This window comes from Ciconia boyciana, chromosome 20, assembly GCF_034638445.1.
Source record: "Ciconia boyciana chromosome 20, ASM3463844v1, whole genome shotgun sequence".
Lineage (NCBI taxonomy): Eukaryota > Metazoa > Chordata > Aves > Ciconiiformes > Ciconiidae > Ciconia > Ciconia boyciana.
Window position 1 is genome coordinate 7,342,772 of NC_132953.1, and position 19,942 is coordinate 7,362,713.

The 19,942-nt window shown below is 64.4% G+C and overlaps 1 protein-coding gene across 2 annotated transcripts in view; it reads left to right on the forward strand.

The window, feature by feature from the left end:
- DSCAML1 (DS cell adhesion molecule like 1) overlaps positions 1-19,942 on the forward strand; it is a 114,448-nt gene that overhangs the window by 90,100 nt on the left and 4,406 nt on the right. The window contains exons 9-28 of one of the 2 annotated variants that reach the window (XM_072884534.1): positions 2,362-2,640; positions 2,915-3,034; positions 3,175-3,351; positions 8,403-8,602; positions 9,285-9,381; positions 9,495-9,623; positions 10,063-10,230; positions 10,419-10,489; positions 11,423-11,663; positions 12,697-12,843; positions 12,916-13,071; positions 14,092-14,231; positions 15,667-15,820; positions 16,058-16,175; positions 16,283-16,446; positions 16,738-16,836; positions 18,847-19,035; positions 19,120-19,407; positions 19,497-19,652; positions 19,783-19,813. In XM_072884534.1, coding sequence (XP_072740635.1) covers positions 2,362-2,640; positions 2,915-3,034; positions 3,175-3,351; positions 8,403-8,602; positions 9,285-9,381; positions 9,495-9,623; positions 10,063-10,230; positions 10,419-10,489; positions 11,423-11,663; positions 12,697-12,843; positions 12,916-13,071; positions 14,092-14,231; positions 15,667-15,820; positions 16,058-16,175; positions 16,283-16,446; positions 16,738-16,836; positions 18,847-19,035; positions 19,120-19,407; positions 19,497-19,652; positions 19,783-19,813 — 3,124 coding nt within the window. Of the gene's footprint in view, positions 1-2,361; positions 2,641-2,914; positions 3,035-3,174; positions 3,352-8,402; positions 8,603-9,284; positions 9,382-9,494; positions 9,624-10,062; positions 10,231-10,418; positions 10,490-11,422; positions 11,664-12,696; positions 12,844-12,915; positions 13,072-14,091; positions 14,232-15,666; positions 15,821-16,057; positions 16,176-16,282; positions 16,447-16,737; positions 16,837-18,846; positions 19,408-19,496; positions 19,653-19,782; positions 19,814-19,942 lie in introns of both variants that reach the window. The other variant, XM_072884533.1, reaches the window with a different exon arrangement.

Genomic DNA, 19,942 nt, shown 5'->3' on the forward strand with positions numbered 1-19,942 from the left:
GAACAGAGGCCAGAGTTGAGTAAACGCTGGTCTTCTCCTGGGGTGAACGGGACAGGCAGGGCTGGCGTGGAGAGAGCATCTGCGGGGATGCGTGCGCGTGAAGTTAAATAACGGGATTCGCTTTTTGTCAGTCGCTGGGAGGTGCCACGGAGGACGCAGGACGCTGAAGTTCAGATGAGGATCTGTATATGCTGGGAAGTAACCGCTAGTGAACCCTTCCGAATCGGAATTTACTGCCTTGATTAGTGGCCGGTGACAGGCTGAGGAAGGCGAGCGGGCGGAAGCGCGGTGCGGGCCGGCGGCACGCCGCTCTGCCGCGGCCAGATGTCTTCATTCCGCCTGCAGCACGGCTGCTGGAGATTTACACCCGGCCCCGCTTGCTGGATTCCTTACTTGCTCTGGCCATCAGATAAAAGGCCCGTGGAAAAGAACCGCAAAGGCCCTAGAAGACAGCCAGAGCTAGCTCCGCGGAGCAGAGTGAATAAATATAACTGTGTAGAGCGAGGAGCACAGGATGGCGTGGAGCACCGTAAAGCTTTTATTGCCACAAGTGCCTGGCTACCGCGTTAAGTGCCACAAGTGAGTTATGCAGGTCTTTCCGAGCACGCGGCAGTAAAAGCTTTACAGCTCCCCTCCGTTGCCGCTCCCCCGAGGAGCCGCTCCCCCTGCTCGCAAGGCATCGCCCCAGCCACGCTCCCCGTCTTGCAGTGAGGGAAACCCCTGCCCGGGTTTAGCTGCTGCTGCTTACCCTGGGGACCCCAGGTCCCAGCTTCAAAGCTCCCCGCTCCTTAGGGCTTCTGCAGCTCCCGGGGATGCTGCTGGGGCCTCTTCTCTGCGCTTCCCCGGCAGTGCTGGCCGAGCACCCGGCCTCCCAGGTGCCCTGACAGCTCGCTATTCCCGCAGACGTCTTTGATGAACGTTTTAATTAATCACGTGTGGGCTTGGCGCTGTCCCGGGGCTCTCGCACAGCTCTGCTCGGGTGACCGCGGTGAGTCGGGGAGCGCGGTGCTCACAGCAGCTACGCCTGCTCCGCAGCCGGCAGCACTGGGGCACCGTCGGGGCGATGCTTCACCCCGCGGGAAGGCGGAGGCTGTTCGCTGGGGCTCCCCTCCAGACCTCAGCTGCTGTGCCTGGCTGGGCTGGGCTCCGTGGCGGGCACCGTGGGCAGGGAGACCTTCACGAGGTGCCCTGGGCTGCGGCCGCACGGCCGGCTCCCGCTGCAGCTGTGTGCAGGAGAGCCTGGAAGCCCTGGAGAAGGGAGAATTGCAGCGGGAAACGAACTGGGAAGGAGAGGCGAGTTGCGAGCTCCGGTTGCGGGGAGCTCGAGCAGGGAGAGCTCTGCTGTTGAGGGAGCCTGTCCTTTTCCTGGTGGCTCGGAAGCGGCCCGTGGGGCGTGTTTGGAGAGGCACGGATCCACGAGCCCATCCCCGCTCTGCAATAGACTGCAGTGCTTCCCAATTAATTATTCATTAATTATGGAAAACAGGCAGCGCTGGCTCCATGGCTCCGGCAGCTCGAGCCACGTTGCTGTAGCTGGGGAAGGGGCAGGCCAGCCCTGCCCGCACCCGTTGCCTGCCTGCCGGCGAGCCGGGGCTGGCAGCCCAGGGGCTGGTCAGCAGCCCCCCGCTTGCCCGCTGCCCCGCAGAGCGGCACAGGCCCGGCGCCGAGACCTTCACGATGCACTGGGCTGGGCTGGGCACGGGGTGGAGGGGGGAGCCCAGGGACGTGCGTGGTGGTGCGGGGAGCCGCTCCCGCGCCTCTACGAGAGGGCAGCCTGCTTCTGCCGAGGGGACGATTGGCAGCCCGCTAATTTAATTATGGAGACTGCAGAAAGAGGACCTCATCTACCAGGTGCTGAGCCTTGTTAAGCTAATTGTCTCCCTCTCTCCTCTTTCTTCGCCCTCCCACATTGCCAGAGATGCTGCGGTTGCCTAATTAAGTTATCAGAAAGATAATGGCTGGTTCTGAATCCAGTGCCTTTAAGAAAAGCATCCATCTAATAATTGCTTTTCTGCGAGCAGATAAACGCTGAGGCGGAATTTCGGCTGGCATGCGCAGGGGGGTGGCCGGGGCTTTCCCCAGAGCAGGGCCCGCGCTGCTCGGGAGGTCGGCTTTCTCCGTCCCGCTCTTCGCGTGGTGGCCCTGCCCGGTGGGAGACGTCTTCCTGCTGTCCTCTGCTCGGCAGCACCTTCCGCTCTCCCCTGGCCGTGTTCCTGGTGGGAACGAAAGCCTGCCTTAGTTTCTGGGCGGCTTCTCCTCCGGGGGTAGCATCTCCCCCCAGCCCCGCTGCGGCCCGTCCCCGCTGGAGGAAGGCTTTCCATGGCTGGGCTCTCCAGCGGGCTCTGCCTCTCCCCTCGACAGTCCCTCCGCTGATCCAGCCCTTCGAGTTCCCGCCAGCCTCCATCGGGCAGCTCCTCTACATCCCCTGCGTGGTCTCCTCCGGGGACATGCCCATCCACATCACCTGGAGGAAGGACGGGCACGTCATCCTCTCCGGCTCTGGAGTCACCATCGAGAGCAAGGAGTTCATGAGCTCCCTGCAGATCTCCAGCGTCTCCCTCAAGCACAACGGCAACTACACCTGCATCGCCAGCAACGATGCGGCCACGGTCAGCCGGGAGCGGCAGCTCATCGTGCGGGGTGAGTGCCGTGGGTCCGACCCAGCCGCGTGTGCAGCCCAGCCTGGTCCCCGATGCTGCCGCCGCGTCGGGCTCGGGAGGGTGGACGGTGATGGAGGGCTGGCACGGCAGGGAGCAGAGAGAAGTTACGAGGCTAGAGGGAGATAACGCTGCGGGGAGGGCGAGGAGCAGGGCTGAGCCAGGGCACCCACGTGCCCGCAGGCAGGGGGGAGTTGCGAGGAGCTGGTGGATGGGGTTTTTGCTACAGTAACCGCCTTTTCTCGCAAATTACTCAGTGCCTCCTCGTTTTGTGGTCCAACCCAACAACCAAGATGGCATTTATGGTAAAGCCGGGGTGCTGAATTGCTCCGTTGACGGGTACCCCCCTCCGAAAGTCATGTGGAAACACGCAAAAGGTAGGGGTGAGACACGGCGGTGCGTGGGGACCTCTGTGCGGGCGGGGGAGAGTCCCCTTTTGGCACGGCCGCCCCCGAACCGAGCCTCACGAGCGCTCCTCGGCCTGGGCTGAGCTCTGCGCCTCTGCGTCCCCTCCTAGGAAGCGGCAACCCGCAGCAGTACCACCCCATACCCCTCACGGGCCGCATCCAGATCCTGCCCAACAGCTCCCTGCTCATCCGCCACGTGCTGGAGGAGGACATCGGCTACTACCTCTGCCAGGCCAGCAACGGGGTGGGCACGGACATCAGCAAGTCCATGTTTCTCACCGTGAAGAGTAAGTAGCCAGGGCTGCACCGCGGCGGCGAGGGGCTGGGGACCCGCTCCTGGCACGGCCGCAGCGGTGGCCGGGGGAGCGGCGGAGGCGGCTGTGGCTGCGGGGTGGGCGCTTGCCAGCAGAGCCTGGCCCGGCGCGGCCCCCTCCTCCACGTGGAGGGCTCCCGCCACGCCGGCCTGGCGCTGCCCTCGGCACCGCGCGTCCCCGAGATCGATGCGTGGGGCGCGGGGAGGGCATTGATTCCCTTCCTCCGGGGACCCGCTTCCCTTTTGCTATTAAACACGCTTTGTCCTTAATAAAACCGAGCGATCAATCTACATCGTACAGGAGGAAAGGAAATGGCTGGGCTAATTTGACAGGGATGGGCTGGGAAGTGTTGTTAGACGCCGTGTTTGAACTGCGCTTATTATTGGATTCCTCTCCCGTTGCTATCAGCAGAATACATAATCTCCGGCTCCTCTTTACTTATTTTGATTGTTGCTGCCGCCAGCATTCCAGCCTCAAAAAGGGGGTGGTGGAGGGGGGACCAGCCCAGCTGGGCCCGCTCGGGCGGCAGCTCCCGCGCGTCTCCAGAGCTGAGCAGGGCTGGGCTCTGCCCTGCCCGCGGCGGGGGACGAGGCAGCGGGCCCGCCGGCTGCCTGCCTCGCGCCCGGGACGGAGGCTGCAAGCGGAGCCGTGGGAGCCGCCGCCAGCCGGGTTGTCCCCTGGGCAGAGGGGATGGGCGGCCCTCCCTGGGTGCCGCCGTGTCCGGGCGAGGGTCTCGTGCCCGGGGAATCGCCCAGGCCGAGGCGAGGAGAGAGTGGCTCTGCTCGGGCAGCCCCCTTGCCTCTCCCCTCCCCAGCCGAGCGCTTGATTTTCTGGCACGGGCAGGTGTTTCTCTGGGGGCCTCTCCCCTCCCCACCCGGCCTCTGCTTTCCTGGGTTTCTGCTCCCCTCCCTGTCAGCTGCTTAATTTATCCCGCCGACTGATGAATCGAAACGAGCGACTTCAAACAACGCGCTTCAATAAGGCGCAGGCACAAAGTCGAGGCGATTAATCCCGAGTGAGCGCGCAGAAGTCTCGGAGCCCGAACTGCTGCCGTGGCCCCGCTCTCTGCTGTAATTGCATCCCAGGACAGGTTGCTGCTGACTTGAATAGCACATAACCTTATTATGCGTGCACGCTTACGTTTCCTGGAGACCTCGCAGCCTTTGAAAAGGTTTGGATGAATAGGTAGATGAAGCGCCACAGCCAATTAAGCATTATATGGGGCTCTTTGTTTTGTTTCATTTTCGGATTTTTGTTTGTTTAGTGAAATGTCAGGGCAATTAAAGTGAGATCACCGCCGGCTTTCCTTGAAAGTCAGGCCACTGTGGACGGAGTTAAATGAAAGTTAATCAGAGCCCAAACAAAGCGCGCTGGTGGCTGGGCAGCGGGGGATCGGGGAGCAGCCGTGGCAGCCAGCTGGCGGCCGCGCGTCCCCTTCCCCGGTGCCGCGGCGATGGGCTCCAGGGGACGAGCCCAGCCAGCCGGGTAACGCGTCAGACGAGGGCGTGCAGCCCTGGCCGAGGGCCCGCGGACTCGCCAGCGCCAGAAGGAGCTGGCTGCTGCTTTTGTCGGGTGGCCGGCAAGGAAAGCCGCCCAGCTTTGCTTGTCCCGGTGCGGGAACGTGACCCGCAGGGCCCCGGCCGTGCCCAGCCCTTGCCTGCGGTGCAGCCTGTGGGGCTGGGGCTTTTCTGTCCACGCCGCGCTGCTCCGCTCGGCCCCTGGCGCGGGCGCGCATCCGGATGCGGGCAGCGGCTTGCCGCCTCGCCAGGCAGCGTGCCCTTCCCTGCTTCGGAAGGCGACGCGTGAGCGCCCGGTCAGGCGTATCGCAGAGCGAAAGGTGGCGAATGCCGGAGGCTGGGAGCGTGCGCCCGGGGGGACGGCTCGCTGGGCGGAGCGCAGGTGAGGAGAGCCAGCGCGTGGTAAATGCATCTAGCACGTGGCTGCACGCCTCCCCGCGTGTCGAGAGCAGAGCGCGACGGGTGGAGAGGGTCACGTCCCCGGGGGGTCCCTGCGGGCCGTGCCGGGGCTGCCGGAGCAGCGGGCAGCGCTCGCTGGAGAGGGGGCTGCTCTGCTCGGACCTCCCTGGCACCGTGGCGCTGGGCTGAGCGGGTCCGGGCCGGGGGCTGGGAGAGGGGCAGCTGCCGGCCGTCGCGGGCACGGGGACGGGCGCGTTTGGAAGTTCGCTGCCGTACGGCAAGAGCATAACTGATTGCTTCCATGCAATTTGAATTAATCTCATGCTTCAGGTGAAACTCAGCTAATCAGTGTAGAAAGGAAGCTGAAATGGGTGCAATCAAATTAACATTACAGAGCCGGCTCAAAACAAGAAAGAGGGGGGCGAGGGAGGCAGGCACAGCCCTTGTCACCCTTGTCACCGTTCTCATTCAGTTGTCACCAGCAGGCTGCGAAGCGGCTCGTGCCCCGGCCCGGCGCGGGATGGCAGAGCGCGCCGGCTGCTGACATCTCCCTCCGTAGCCGCCTTATCTCTGCCCGGCGAGCGGGACCAGCCTCTTGTTGGAGCCTTGTTAACAGGGCCTGTGGGCACCGGGGGAGCGCGGCAGCCGCGCCGGCGGGGACAGCTGGGCAGGCTGGGCGCAGGGAGGGCGGGCGGGCGCGGAAAGCCTCGGCGGCAAGCTCTCCTCGGGAGGAGGCTGTCTGCACAGCAGCGCTGACCCGGGGCTCTGGCTGATGCTCCGGTGGGCTACTCGTGTCCCTGCACCCCCCGGGGAGGGGGGTGTGGGCCAGCCGGGAGCAGCCTCCGGCAGCCCTCGGAGGGTCCCGCGGCCGGTCCCGAGCCACGCTGTCCCTGTGCAAGTGGCAGAACCGCTCCAGGGCGGACGTCGGGTACCGGCGTGCGAGAGGTGCTGCCTCTGCCCCGGTCCGTGCTGTCTGCACGGCTGGTTGGGATTTTCTTTTGGTTGGTTTGGCTGCTTGCCGCTCTCCTGGGACCCTGGCAATTGAGAGAAGTTGATATGTTTACATCCAAGGAGCTGCTTTTAATCAAACATCAATAAGTGCATTTCAGCGAAGCAGAGCCTGAAACAGAGCTCCTCTCCCGGGGCTGCTGCTCGCTGGGAAGGGGGCCGATGCCTCCGCGGCTGCGCAGCCGTGGGGGGCTGTCCGGCCCCTGCGGCCACGCACACCCTCTGCGTCGCGCTGGCCTCCAGCCTGGCCGAAATGACGGCTGAATGCAGGGAAGCAGCCCCCAGTGCCCCCGCCTGCCAAACTCTGCAGCGGTGGTCTTGTGGCAGGAGCCGGGGACGGCGGGCGGGAGCCCAGCAAGGTCCCACCGTAGCGCCAAACCTGGGTGCCGAGACCCTGACCTGGCAGCGCGTGCCCTTCTGCTGTGCTGCGCGCGCTTGGAGCCGGGGCGGTGGTCGGCCCCGGGCCTGGGGTAGGTGCAGGAGTCCCTGCCCGTCCCTGCGCTCTGCCTTCGCCTCGGAGGGGCGCGGGAGGCTGGGGCTCGGCCAGCCCTTCCCACGCCTGCCGCTCTCCCCGGCGTAGCCCCGGCGCCGGCCCGCAGGCGGGCAGCGGCATCGGGGCTGGGGGACGACGGGCGCGTGGCTGGGGACGGGACGGGGCCGAGCTTGGAGAAGTCTCGCTCTGTGTCTTGCAGCTCTTGGTTTCCCGTGCCCTGGACCGCAGGTCTGGCGGCGATGCGCCGCGGCTCCGAGCGCTGCCCCGGCGCCCGTGCTCTTTGCCGTCCCCGTGCTGGCTCGCAGGTGGCCGTGCTGCTCGGGGCAGGACTGCCACGGGGCGCTGGCAGCGGGTGCCAGGGCGGGCACCGCTCTGTCCCAGCCGCGCGGGCGCCTGCCCTGCACCCCGCAAATACCGGCAGCTCGGGAGGAAAGGTTTCCTTAGCTGTTAATTGAATTACATTGCCACAGAAAGCCGAGAAGTCGTAGCTCATTAGAGCCTCTTGTGTCCCATTATAACAGTGTGTGTTGCCTTTGCGGATTGTCATTATCATATATTACTGCGGGACTCGGCAGTGCTGTTTGTTTATGCATTACATTTTTTTCTGCTTACCCAGGCTGCCCTCGCCCCCCAGCCTGTCTCTCCTGCCTGGTGCGTGCCGTGGCCGGCTCACCGCGCAGCAACGGGGCGGCGCGAGGGCTTGGCTCTCGGAGCGGCGAGGCTGCTGGCGAGGGAGCCCGGACGGGGCTCGTTCCAGCGATCCCTCGCAGCAAGGAGGAGCAGCGCTTGGGCAGAGGCTGCTGCAGCGCGCGGGGACGGGCAGGCGGAGGCTGAGCCCGGTGCCGGCCGGTGTGCCGGTCCTCCTCGGCGGCGGTGCCGCTGCCGGGCCAATGGCCCAAGCGCCCGGATGGGAGGTGGCAGCTTTGTGCCTGGGCTGCGGGCGCTTGCCAGCAGCGAAAGGGACTCGCCGTACCAGCGAGAGGGACTCGCCGTACCGGCCCGAGGGCCATCCCTGCCCGTGCTGCAAGCTGCTGCTTGGGCAGAGCTGGGATGTGCCCACGCTGGGCGCTGCAGCCCAGCCGGGCGGTGAGTGTGGCGTGGGGCCTCCCCGGTGTCCTCGTTTGCATATTGGGGTGGCTGGGGGGGGGGGGATCTCTGGTATCTGCAATGCAAAGGTGGCCTTGCTGATGTGAAATCGCACTCTATATTCTGCCCAGGTTTATACGAGTGAATTATGCAAATCTGTGATGGAAAACATTCTTCCTCTCATCCTCGGGAGTGTAAAACCTTAGTCAATAATTCATACCCGCGCGTCTCAGACTGGAGGCTTTCTCTTCATTATAGTGTGCGCTTGGTTATTTGTCTTTCACGTTTTATTGTCTACCCCGGTGTAATGCTATGCATTATAAAATTTATCTGCTTCATTATTTTATGATCCTGAGCTGTATAATGCAGCGAGACGATTCTGCTTCGGGCTGCGTGGCCTGCCGGCGAGACCCGCATCCGCCGTCTCCCCGGTGGGGTCCGTGGGCCGTGCCGGGGCGGGCAGCTGCAGGTGGCAGCGAGCCGTCCCCTGGGCACGCGGGTGACCCCCCGCCTCCCCGCAGTCCCGGCCATGATCACCTCCCACCCCAACACCACGATCGCCATCAAGGGGCAGACCAAGGAGCTGAACTGCACCGCCCGGGGCGAGCGGCCCATCATCATCCGCTGGGAGAAGGGCGACACGGTCATCGACCCCGACCGCAACATGCGCTACGCCATCACCACCAAGGACAACGGCGACGAGGTCATCTCCACCCTCAAGGTGAGGGGCCGGGGGTCTCGCACCTGCCCGGGCTGCTGGGTGTCTTGCTCGGGTGATGGAGCGGGGCAGGCGGCACCGGGGGTGCCCGGGGGGGTCTTGGTGGTCCCCGGCGGGTGTTGCGGAGGCTGGTGCTGCGGCCGGGCTCCCAGGGTGGCAAAACCGCGTCCGGCGGGGAGGGACGTTAGGAAACCCGCCGGAGGGGTTGCGGCTCCAGCCAGCGGCACCGTGCACTGGCGGCATCTCCCCGGCCCAGCACGCTGCGGTGCAGCCACGTGAAGCACCTGGCCGGCGCCTGGGCTTTTACAACCAGCGTAAGAGTTAGCACTGCCCTGGGCTGGCGCGGGGAGCCGAGCTGCCAATTGTAATTACGCCAATTAAAAACCAGTCGCCGTCCGCCTGCTGCGACAAGCCCCCAGATTTTGCACTAAATCTCGGCTGCCGGTACAACGGGCTCTGGTTGTGAAGGTGTTCTGCAGCACCAGCATCAGACATCTCCGAGAACAAATTTTCAGCGCAGGCCTGAGCCAGGGACTGGGGGTTTGCAGGGTGACCTGCCCTGCGGGCACGGCTCCCGCTGGGGCTGGCGGCGGGAGCAGGCTGCCATACCGGGGGAGGTGGAGGCATGCTGCTCGGGGTAGCTCAGGCTGAACTGGCTCCTCTTCTCTCCCTGAAACGTTCATAGCTGAAGCCAGCTGACCGCGGGGACTCGGTCTTCTTCTCCTGTCACGCCATCAACTCTTACGGAGAGGACAGAGGCTTGATCCAGCTCACCGTCCAAGGTGCTTGTTCCCCCACGCATGAGCCCCGGGGTGCGAAGCCTCGCCGCAAGGATCCCCCTGCTCCCGGGGGGCTTCTCTCCCTGTCGTCCCTAACCTGCCCGTGTCTCCCCAAGAGCCCCCGGACCCACCGGAGCTGGAGATCCGCGAGGTGAAGGCCCGGAGTATGAATTTGCGATGGACGCAGCGGTTTGACGGCAACAGCATCATCACCGGGTTTGACATCGAGTACAAGAACAAGTCGGGTAGGTGATCTCTGACCTCCCCTCCCCTCCCCTCCCTTCCCCTCCCTGTGCTGCCGTGGCCCCCGGCAAGCGGCGGGGCTGGGGGCTGTGCCGCGGCCGCTGCATCCCGGGCAGGTGCGGGGCTGCCCTGCCGGTGCCTCCCGGGGAATATTCCGCATCCCGGTTCCTTTGATGAAGAAAGGAGAGAGCAGCATTAATGTGAAATGTTAATTTCTGTTGGATGGGAGCGTTTGAAAGGGAATATTAAAAGAGACAATATTTACGAAAAGCCACATCCAGACCGCACAAGAGCGAGGAGGGGGGAAGCGGCACCTCTCTGCGGGGGCCGGGGGTGAAAGCCGGAGGCGCCTGGGGACTTCACCTGCCGGAGCACGGCCCCCTTGGTACCGCAGGATTCGGGTGCTGACCCTCCTCCCGTCTCACTCCCCTGCTTTTCCAGATTCCTGGGATTTTAAGCAGTCTACGCGCAACATCTCCCCGACCATCAACCAGGCGAACATCGTGGACCTCCACCCGGCCTCTGTGTACAGCATCCGCATGTACTCCTTCAACAAGATCGGGCGCAGCGAGCCGAGCAAGGAGCTCACCATCAGCACGGAGGAAGCAGGTGCCGCTCCCGGCTCGCGGCACGCACGCTGGGGCTGGCGGGCAGGGGCGGCCGTGGGCAGCGCGGGGGCCGTAGCCTTGAGCGAAGCTGGCTGCGGCCGAGCTCTCTGGAAGCCGAGCATTTTCCTGGCGAGGAGGTCCTTTCCCCGATGCTTCTCAACACGCTCGTTTGGGTCTGTTTATCTGCAGCTCCCGATGGGCCTCCGATGGATGTCACCTTGCAGCCGATGACATCCCAGAGCATCCAGGTCACCTGGAAGGTGAGTGGGGCTCGGGCGGCGCATGGGCTTCCCCCCTGCAGCAGCAGCCTGTCCCGGGACCCGGTGTTTCGTCGGCGGTACGAGGGCCGGGAAAAATTTCCCGGGCAATATGAAAGCCTGAAGGCTGGGCGCGCGGCTTGGCCGCGTCGCCCGGGGTCTTTATTAATCGCGGTTTACAACAAGCTCATTATCTCATAGGATGTCTGTGGGGGGCCACGGGGAGAGAGGGGATAAATATGTAAAAACTGAGACGCTGGGTTGCAAAGTGTTTGAGCAAAGATCAATGAAACTTAGAATCAGATTTATTTTTCCAAAGGTGCGTAATGAAAAATAAAATTGATTATAAAGTTAGGACCTCGGAATGAACTGGTAAGTCAATACATTTAGGGTTCCAGCTTCTCCCCCCTCCCCTTAAGTGCTGAAAAACAGATTAATGGAAAATAAGATTCACTTGAAAGATAAGTCGCTTCGTTTTAAGAGTATTTCAGTGAGATGGATCACCCTGGCTTTGTAACATAAATTTGCAATCAACCCTATTGATTTCTTAATGCTTCAGAGAAATATTGTTAAGATTGATCTCAACCTGGCCTCGCGCAATGTTAAGGCTGGCAGACTTGGGGTTTTTCCCTCCTCTCGTTGAGCTGCTCCAGTCGGGGAACGGTGCTGGCTGAGCACGTCCCGCTGCCCAGGCAGCGCCTTTCTCTCTGCTGGCCTCCGAGGCCCCGCCGGACCTTTTTTGTCACCGTCCTGCTGCTCGGGATGTCCACCCGAGCGCTGCCGTGGGGAGAGAACGTTTGCAAGCGTTGAGAAAAGACGCTGGGGAGAGGGGGTAGCGGCAAGGGAGCCCTGCGAGCCTCTGGGCCCCGGGCCGCCGCTTGCTGGGCAGCGCAGCCCTGCGTGACGCCGCTCTGTCTGGCACCCCTTGTTCCTCAGGCCCCGAAGAAGGAGCTGCAGAACGGGGTGATCCGCGGCTACCAGATCGGGTACCGGGAGAACAGCCCGGGCAGCAACGGCCAGTACAGCATCGTGGAGATGAAAGCCACGGGAGACAGCGAGGTCTACACGCTGGACAACCTGAAGAAGTTTGCCCAGTACGGGGTGGTGGTGCAGGCGTTCAACCGCGCGGGGACGGGGCCGTCGTCCAGCGAGATCAACGCCACCACGCTGGAGGATGGTAAGGCTGGCCCGGCCCCGCCGGGGGGCTCCCAGCCCTTCCGCCCCCGGCCGCTCCCTGCCCTGGCCCGAGCGGGTCTCGGGGGGGGCTGCCCACCGGCAGCGTTTGGCGCTCGGCCGCGTGCGCGGGCGGGTACGCGCGCAGCTGCCACGGGGATGAGTCGCGAGCGTGAGGATGCCAGGACAGCGACGGCACTGGGTTTCTGGGGCAATCAGAAGGACGTCGAGGTGGATTTACACGTTGCTGCAGTGCCGGGGAAGTTTCCATCTGGGAGAGTTTGCTGGTGGCCTCAGTCATTTTAAAAACAAGGAGAAAAAAGTTTTTCAGTGCGTTCGCTCAGCAGTTTTTCATACTTAATTAAGGCTCTCGTTAGCCTGTCAAACCACGATCGTTTCCTGGCTACATTAGCACTCCTCCTGGGGTATTTGAGGGCCCCTGTTTTAGCAATGGTGTCTTTTCCGTAATTATATTACCTTCATTTTGTTCTATCTGTAATATATCTGTATTAGTTTATTATACTCCGTCCCTAATTACACGGTGCTTATATTTTTGCACCTAAGTAATATGAAACAATAATCATTTTCAAAGAGGATCATTACGGTGATGTATTATCATTTAAACGCTCATAAAAATTAGAGTTACCTCTTACGGGGCAATGGGATCTAATTACCTCGCATCCAGCCAGCTCTCCCGCTCTCCCCTCGCTGGGAAGCGCAGCGTGTCCCGGCGGCCTCCCCGTCCCTGCGAGCACAGGGGCTGCGCCCGCCTCGGTGCTCCGGGAGGAGCAAAACTGCGTGTTGGGGGCAGGCCGCTGCGTTCGCCCGGCCCTGGTGCCCTGCGTGCCGCGCAGGACGGGCCCCAGGGGCTCGAGCAGCTGGGGGAGAGGGGGCTGCAGGGCAGCGGGGTCCCTCCCACGCAGGCGCAGTCGGGGCGGCTGGGCGGTGGGACACGGCTCTTCCAGCCTGGCTTCTGCTGGGCGCGTGCTCCCTCTCTGTCTCCTGCCGATAGTCCTCCCCATCCGTCCCTTCCTCAGTTCCCAGCCAGCCCCCTGAGAACGTGCGGGCCATCTCCATCACGTCGGACGTGGCTGTGATCTCCTGGTCGGAGCCCCCGCGCAGCACCCTCAACGGGGTGCTCAAGGGATACCGGGTCATCTTCTGGTCCCTCTACATGGACGGAGGTGAGTGCTCGCGGAGAGCGGGGGACCTGGCGGAGCGGTGGTGCGGGGCTGACGGGCCCTGTCTCCCTGCAGAGTGGGGCGAGATGCAGAACATCACGACCACGCGGGAGCGCGTGGAGCTGCGGGGCATGGAGAAGTTCACCAACTACAGCGTGCAGGTGCTGGCGTACACCCAGGCTGGCGACGGCGTCCGCAGCAGCGTGCTCTACATCCAGACCAAGGAGGACAGTAAGTGGCGCCGCCGGGGGAACGCGTGCCTGCGGACGCGCTCTCCTCTTACCCCGCTGGCAAACCGCAGCAACGCGTGTTAATTAGAAGAAAGAAGATGGAGCGTCGAGTCGGAGCCCTTAGCGATGACTGAAGACAGGCGGTTGCGCAGCCCCCGCAGCAGGCCGGCGGGGCTTCTCCTGCCTTTTCGTTTCCTCCCCGCTCGGTTTGCCAAGCCCGCGGGCAGGTCTGCGGGGAGCGGGGGAAGGCACCCGGCGCTGCCCGGCTGCGTGTGCACGGTCCTCGGCTGCTGCTCCGTGGTCGCAGAGCCAGCCCTGCGTGCAGCCCCAGCCCGCCTGGGTCCGGCTGCCGGGCCTTAGGGTTGCAGCGTGCTGCAGCCGGCTGACGCCGGCGGGTGGGAGCACTCGCTCGTGCCACGGCGCGTTGTCTTGCTGCACTGGCAAGGGAAGGGCTGGAGGAAACCCCCCGTGTACGGCCATGGGCAGGGCATTTCCCTTTCTCCTTTTTTCTTTTCCTTAAGCGTGGATATTTAAATATTTACACCCCTGCCTGCCCTACTTTAATGCCGTCAGTTCGGTAGCGGAGCGTTCCCTGGGCCCGGGGGCTGCCGTTGCTGCCTGCCTGTCCTGGGAAGTGGCAGATGCTGGGGAGGCGCAGCTGGGCAGGGTACGGCTGAGCCACTCTGGCAGATTACGGAGACCGAGGAGACGGCCCTTAAAAGCCAATCACGGTTTCTAAACCAGAGCCTGGGCTGCAATTAACTCTCCTGCCTCCGGCTTGGCAGGGAACCGGAGCCGCCTGTGGAGAGCGGTCCCACAGGCAGCGGGGTGATGGCAGGGTCACCTGCAGACCTGTCCCTGCTTCTGCCTGCCTGATGCTGGTGTGGAACTGCCATCGCAGCTCCTCCCCAGCGTGCAGCCGGGACGCCGGCCCCGCGGTGGGGTGCTGCTGCCTCGCCAGGCTGGGCAGAGGCCTCGGAGGCCTCCCGGCGCTGGGTCTGCCATGCTCTCCCTCCTTCAGTTCCAGGTCCCCCGGCTGGCATCAAGGCCGTCCCGTCTTCTGCCAGCAGCGTGGTGGTGTCCTGGCTGCCGCCGGCCAAGCCCAACGGCATCATCCGGAAGTACACCATCTTCTGCTCCAGCCCCGGCTCGGGGCAGCCGGTACGGGACGGGGACGGGGCAAGGCTGGGGGATTGCCAGGGCGTGCCGGGGGAACGCTGACCGGGGGCGAGGGCTGGTGCCAGGCGGTGGCAGCAGCAAAGGTCCCTTGGGCCAGGTCGATGCGCTGCAGAGCTGCCGGGACAGCTGTGGGCGCCGTCCACCGGGCCCCAGTCCCGTCGTCGATCTGTTCCCTTCCTCCGGCATCTCCCCGGCTCGGCGCTTGCTCCAGAAGGGAGAAGATGCCAGCAGCGGACCGCAAATACAATAGATGTCAAACCTGGCCCCGTCCCTCCTTTGCGAGGGAGAGGTTGATGGGAGGTCTGCAGACTAGCGCTTATCAAAAGCTCCTTCTCAAACTCATTTCACTATCTGAGCCTCTGGTTTCCAGGGCAACGTAATCTTTTCATCAAAGCAACTGGTAAAACCGCTGGGATCCGATATTGTTTTCTTGGCATCTTGTCAAAACTGTCATTTGGGTAAAAAAAATTATGTATACTATGCAATATTCATATAGGTGTCTGCTCGTGGGGTACATTTACACCTGCGGGCCCCACCAGGGCGCGCGTTTGAAGGTGGTGAACGCGCAGATACCTGTGCGCAGTCGCGTGTTTGTGGGCGTAATCGCCCCATCCGTCCTGTGCGACGGGGATCGCTGAGCTCCCGTCCCCTCTGCAGCGCTGGCGCGGCCGGGTGCGGGGCAGGGCGGCCCGAGTGCTCGGGGCAGAGCGGCTTTGGCCCCAGCGCGATGGCGACCGGCCCTGGCGCGCAGCCTCGCCGCACGGCTGCGAGCCGGACCTCTCCGGGGGCCCGCCTGCGGGCTTGGGGACAGTCGCTGCGGGCGATGCCGGGAGGGGAGCCCACGCGGGCTTTCAGGGACCCCCTGGCCGCTCGCTGCGACTGAAGAGGGTTTGGGGCAGCCTGGCTGGGGCTCGCCTCTGCGCCCGGCCCCTGCTGCAGCTCGGCGGGCGGCCGGGGAAGCGTCTTTTCCCGGGAACAAATTATGCCGTCGCAGCCATCTGTTCCTCGGGCTCGGGCCTGGGCTCCCTGGAGAAATTACGACACCAGCCGGTTTACGCCGGCATCGAGAAACGCCAAGCAGAGCTGAATTGCCGCTTGGGAGCAAACCCGCGGCGCCCTGAGGAGGTGGCTGCCGGGGTGGCTGCGGGCCCTCGGAGCGCGGAGGGAGCTCCCCGGGGACGGCTGCTGGTGGAGAGCCGGGGGGGGCGAGGGGGACGCAGGGACCTCCTTCGCCAGCGGGAGCGAGGGCACGAGCCAGCTGGCAGCGGGACGGGAGGGATGCCTGGGCTGGGGACCCGGGGGGGATGCTCACGTGCAGGCAGCTGGCCCAGAGGAAGCTTTTCCTGGCTCAGGGGCACCTGAGCTGCGGGTGACGGGCGGGGGTCTCATGGAGGCGGCACCGTCTCCCTCTCTGCAGGCCCCCAGCGAGTACGAGACCAGCCCTGACCAGCTCTTCTACCGCATTGCCCACCTGAACCGCGGGCAGCAGTACATGCTGTGGGTGGCCGCCGTCACCTCCGCTGGCCGCGGCAACATCAGTGAGAAAGTCACCATTGAGCCTGCTGGGAAAGGTATGGTGGGGGCTGCTGGCTCTGGGGGGCCGCGCACCCTGGCCCTGCCGTCCCCTGCCCCCCCCTGCCCCTGGGGTTGCTTTGGCTGCTCCGTATCAGCTTGCAGCAAGGGACAGCTGGGGTGAGTCGTGCCCGGGGCAAAGGAGGGACAGCACGGGCGGTCTCGGCTCTCGTGACGTGTCGGGGGGTCTGCGCGTGGGGCCTGCTTGCCAGGCTGACCTCCTCCTTGCCCCCAAGCCCCTGCCAAGATCATCTCCTTTGGAGGCACCGTCACCACGCCGTGGATGAAGGACGTGAGGCTGCCGTGCAACTCGGTTGGGGAGCCGGTCCCTGCCATCAAGTGGACCAAGGACAGGTACCGCGGGGGGCTGCCAGCTGTTGCCGGGGCCGGGGGGGCCGGTGCCGGCTGCATCGCCCTTGCTGCGTCGCGCACGGCTGACGCGCCCTCTCCTCTCCCGGCAGCGAGGACTCTGCCATCCCCGTGACGGTGGACGGCCATCGCCTGATCCAGGCCAACGGCACGCTGGTGCTGCCCTCGGTGAAGGCGGAGGACTCCGGCTACTACACCTGCACTGCCACCAACACCTGGGGCTTCGACACCATCATCATCAACCTGCTGGTGCAAGGTGAGGGGCACCCGAGGCGGGGGCCTGTGGTCCCACGTCTGCGTCTGGGAGCGAGTGCCCTGCAGGGACACGCTCCATCTCGGCAGACGGCGCCGCGAGCCTGCGCTCTTGCTCGTCTGCGGCTCTCGGGGGGGTGAAGCGCCGTGGGGTCTTTCCTGTGCGAGGGGCTCTCGCTGGCCCAGGGCTGAGCGGGAGGTCTCGTTGGCGTCTCCCCTTTTGGGGGGGGGCGTGGGTTGGGGCACTTTCAGCTGGCGCGTGCAAGGAGCTCACCGGCTTTTCCCTCCTCCCTAGTGCCCCCGGACCAGCCCCGCCTGACCGTCTCCAAGACCTCGGCATCATCCATCACGCTGGCGTGGATTCCCGGGGACAACGGCGGCAGCTCCATCCGAGGTACGGCTGCTGCGAGTGACGGGGCTGGCGCCAGCACCGCAGCACCCATCCCCATCCCAGAGCCGGGGGTGCCGCCGGTCCCGGTGCTGGGGGATGAAGCTCGTGGCGTGTGTTTTCAGGCACGGCCCTGCACGCTGCGCACGCGCTTTTGTCCCCGCACCTCGGTTTACCCCTCTCTGGAATGCCTTGGAAAGGCTCCAGAGAAAGGTTGGTGCTTCTGAGCTTGTAGGAGGGCCACCAGCCCTAACGAGGGGGCTCATAAGGTGTTTGGGACAAGATGTGGTGGCCGAGATAGCTAAGGAAGGGCAGGTCGTTAATTGCTCGGGTGCTGGTGGCCAGGGCCGGCCCCCGTGGCTGCTCCGTGTCTCCTGGCGTCGGTGCAACGATGAACCCGACGGGGCAGGATTTGTCCCCCGTCCCTGGCGGGCTGGGGGCTCCAGGAGGGCTCCAGGAGCATCCCTGCTTTCCAGAGCCTCCTTTCTGCTCTGATTCATCTCATGAATTATATGTTGAAACAGCTGCACGCAGAGGGGGGAGCGGGGAGCAAGGAAGGAGACCTCGCTTACAATTAATTAAAAGCATGAAAGTAATTACAAGCAAATTTCCCCAGCCAGCAGCCTTTCACTCCAGCGGACTCTGTTGATAAATTTGGTTATAATTGGATTAGAAATATTAAAAACATGCTGCATGTACAAAATAAATAAATAACCAGTCAGGCACCAGGGTGCCAGGCACCGTGGGCAGCGTGGAGGTGCCGGGGCTGGCTTTGAGATGGCCAGGAAAGCGGGTGCCCGCGGGCAGACCTGCGCTGGCCCGGGAAGGGGCTGGTACGCGAGTCCTCCGGCCCCAGGGCAGCCTTGGCGCTGGGCGGGCGCGAGAAGCCTCCCTCCCCTCGGCGCTGCTCTGCCCGAGCTGGAGCTGGGCGTTCGCAGAGGCGAGGCACGCGCGTGCCTTTGAACGGGTCCTTTGGCATCGCCACACCGGCGCCTGGACGGCGTCGGCACCCGGAGCGGCCCTGCGAGCTCTGCGTCGTGCGGCTTGTGACGCGCAGGCGGAGGCAGGAAGCCTGCTCTCCTCTGTTCTTTTTATGTGCGAATTGGCAAAATAACCTGCAGAAATAGCCAAATCTAGCAACGCGCCACGGAAGTTTGGCATTTTGCGTGGCCAAAAGGGTCAGAATAGTCAGGGCAGCAGAGACGCAGCGACGTCCTTGGCGGCGTATCCCTGGCCCAAAGCTCCGCGTGCGCGCGTACCTGTCCCTGGGAAACCCTGGCGAGGCGTCTTCGGGCGGCTTGTTGACGGCAGTGTAACAGGTTTGTTCATCTAGGACACAGTGTGCTTCCTAATACTCTTAATCACGGGAGAGGAGGCGGCGTGCAATGACAGAAGCAACTTCCTAGCAGCTTCCCGAGGGAGCTAGTTAATTCTGGCTTTCCCTTTATAGCCTCGCAGCGATCAATCACGTTTCGCGCTCCTGTGCGAAACCAAGCGATGGGGGCCGTGCTGGCGGCGCTGGAGGCAGGCGGTGTGCGGGGGGGGAGCAGATGGGGGGGTCATGGCGGAGCGGCCCGGGGGCTCTGGCAGAGCGCGCGGGCGGTGGCTAGCTGCGGGGGGAGTCCGTGGCCCCTGCCTGGGCCTGCGTGGTGGGCAGAACAGGCGACGAGGTGACCTCCCTTCAGGCCGCACGCAGGGTCCGGGAGGGCAGCAGCTCGGCCCTGCTCGTGGTTCGGAGCTAACCGTAACCCGTGTCGGTAGCGTAGGGGCAGAGGGCTGCGCTTCGTCACCGTTCGCGTGCGTGCAGTCGGGCAGGAATCGGTGCGCAATGGGCACCCTGGCGCTGCGAGGCTGCGCTGGGCTCGGCCACGGGACGTTGTCCCGAGGCGGGTGCGGGGCACCCCGCAGGCTCTGCGTGCTGACGGGAGCCCCTTCTCCCGCCCTGCCCGGGCGCCGCTCGCCTCCCCCTGGCAGCCCGGGTGCCCGGAGGCGACTGCCCCGTCCTCGCTCCCGCAGGCTTCGTGCTCCAGTACTCGGTGGACAACAGCGAGGAGTGGAAGGACGTGTTCATCAGCTCCTCTGAGCGCTCCTTCAAGCTGGAGAGCCTCAAGTGCGGCACCTGGTACAAGGTGAAGCTGGCGGCCAAGAACAGCGTGGGGGCTGGCCGCATCAGCGAGATCATCGAAGCCAAGACCCACGGCAGAGGTGAGCCTGCCCCACGGTGGCCCCGCCCCGCCCCGCCGGGGTCCCCTCTCCGCGGCAGCCCTCCTGACGCCTCCTCTCCTGCAGAGCCCTCCTTCAGCAAGGACCAGCACCTCTTCACCCACATCAACTCCACGCACGCCAGGCTGAACCTGCAGGGCTGGAGCAGCGGGGGCTGCCCCATCACCGCCATCGTCCTGGAGTACCGGCCCAAGGGCAACTGGGTCTGGCAGAGCCTCCGCACCAACAGCTCCAGCGAGGTCTTCCTGACGGAGCTGCGCGAGGCCACGTGGTACGAGCTCCGCATGAAGGCCTGCAACAGCGCGGGCTGCGGCAACGAGACCACGCAGTTTGCCACGCTGGACTACGACGGCAGTGAGTGGGGGGACGGGGCGGGGGCCGTGCTGCCGAGGCGGGGGGCTCCTGGGAGCGCTGACCACCCACCTGCCCGCGCTCTGCCCTAGGCACCATCCCCCCCATCAAGTCCGCCCAAGGGGAGGGTGACGACGTGAAGAAGCTCTTCACCATTGCCTGCCCCGTGATCCTGGCCACGCTGGGAGTGGCCCTGCTCTTCATCATCCGCAAGAAGAGGAAGGAGAAGCGGCTGAAGAGGCTTCGAGGTGAGACGGGGCTCAGAGGCGCAGCGCGTGGGACCGGACCGCAGAGCTGGGCTGTCCTGGACTGCCGCCTCACACCCCGAACAGCGCGCTCAAAAAAAAATGCTTGTTTTTTTGTGTGTCTCTTGCACAGATGCCAAGAGTTTGGCTGAAATGCTGATCAGGTGGGTCTCTGAGCCGCGAGTGGGTGGCGGCGGGCGGGAGGCTGGGGCGCGCTGGGTGGCGGGGGTGCTCCTGGGCGCTGTTAAGCTCGGGTTCAGCCCTGGCTCAGTTTCTGGGCTCAGACCTGTGCA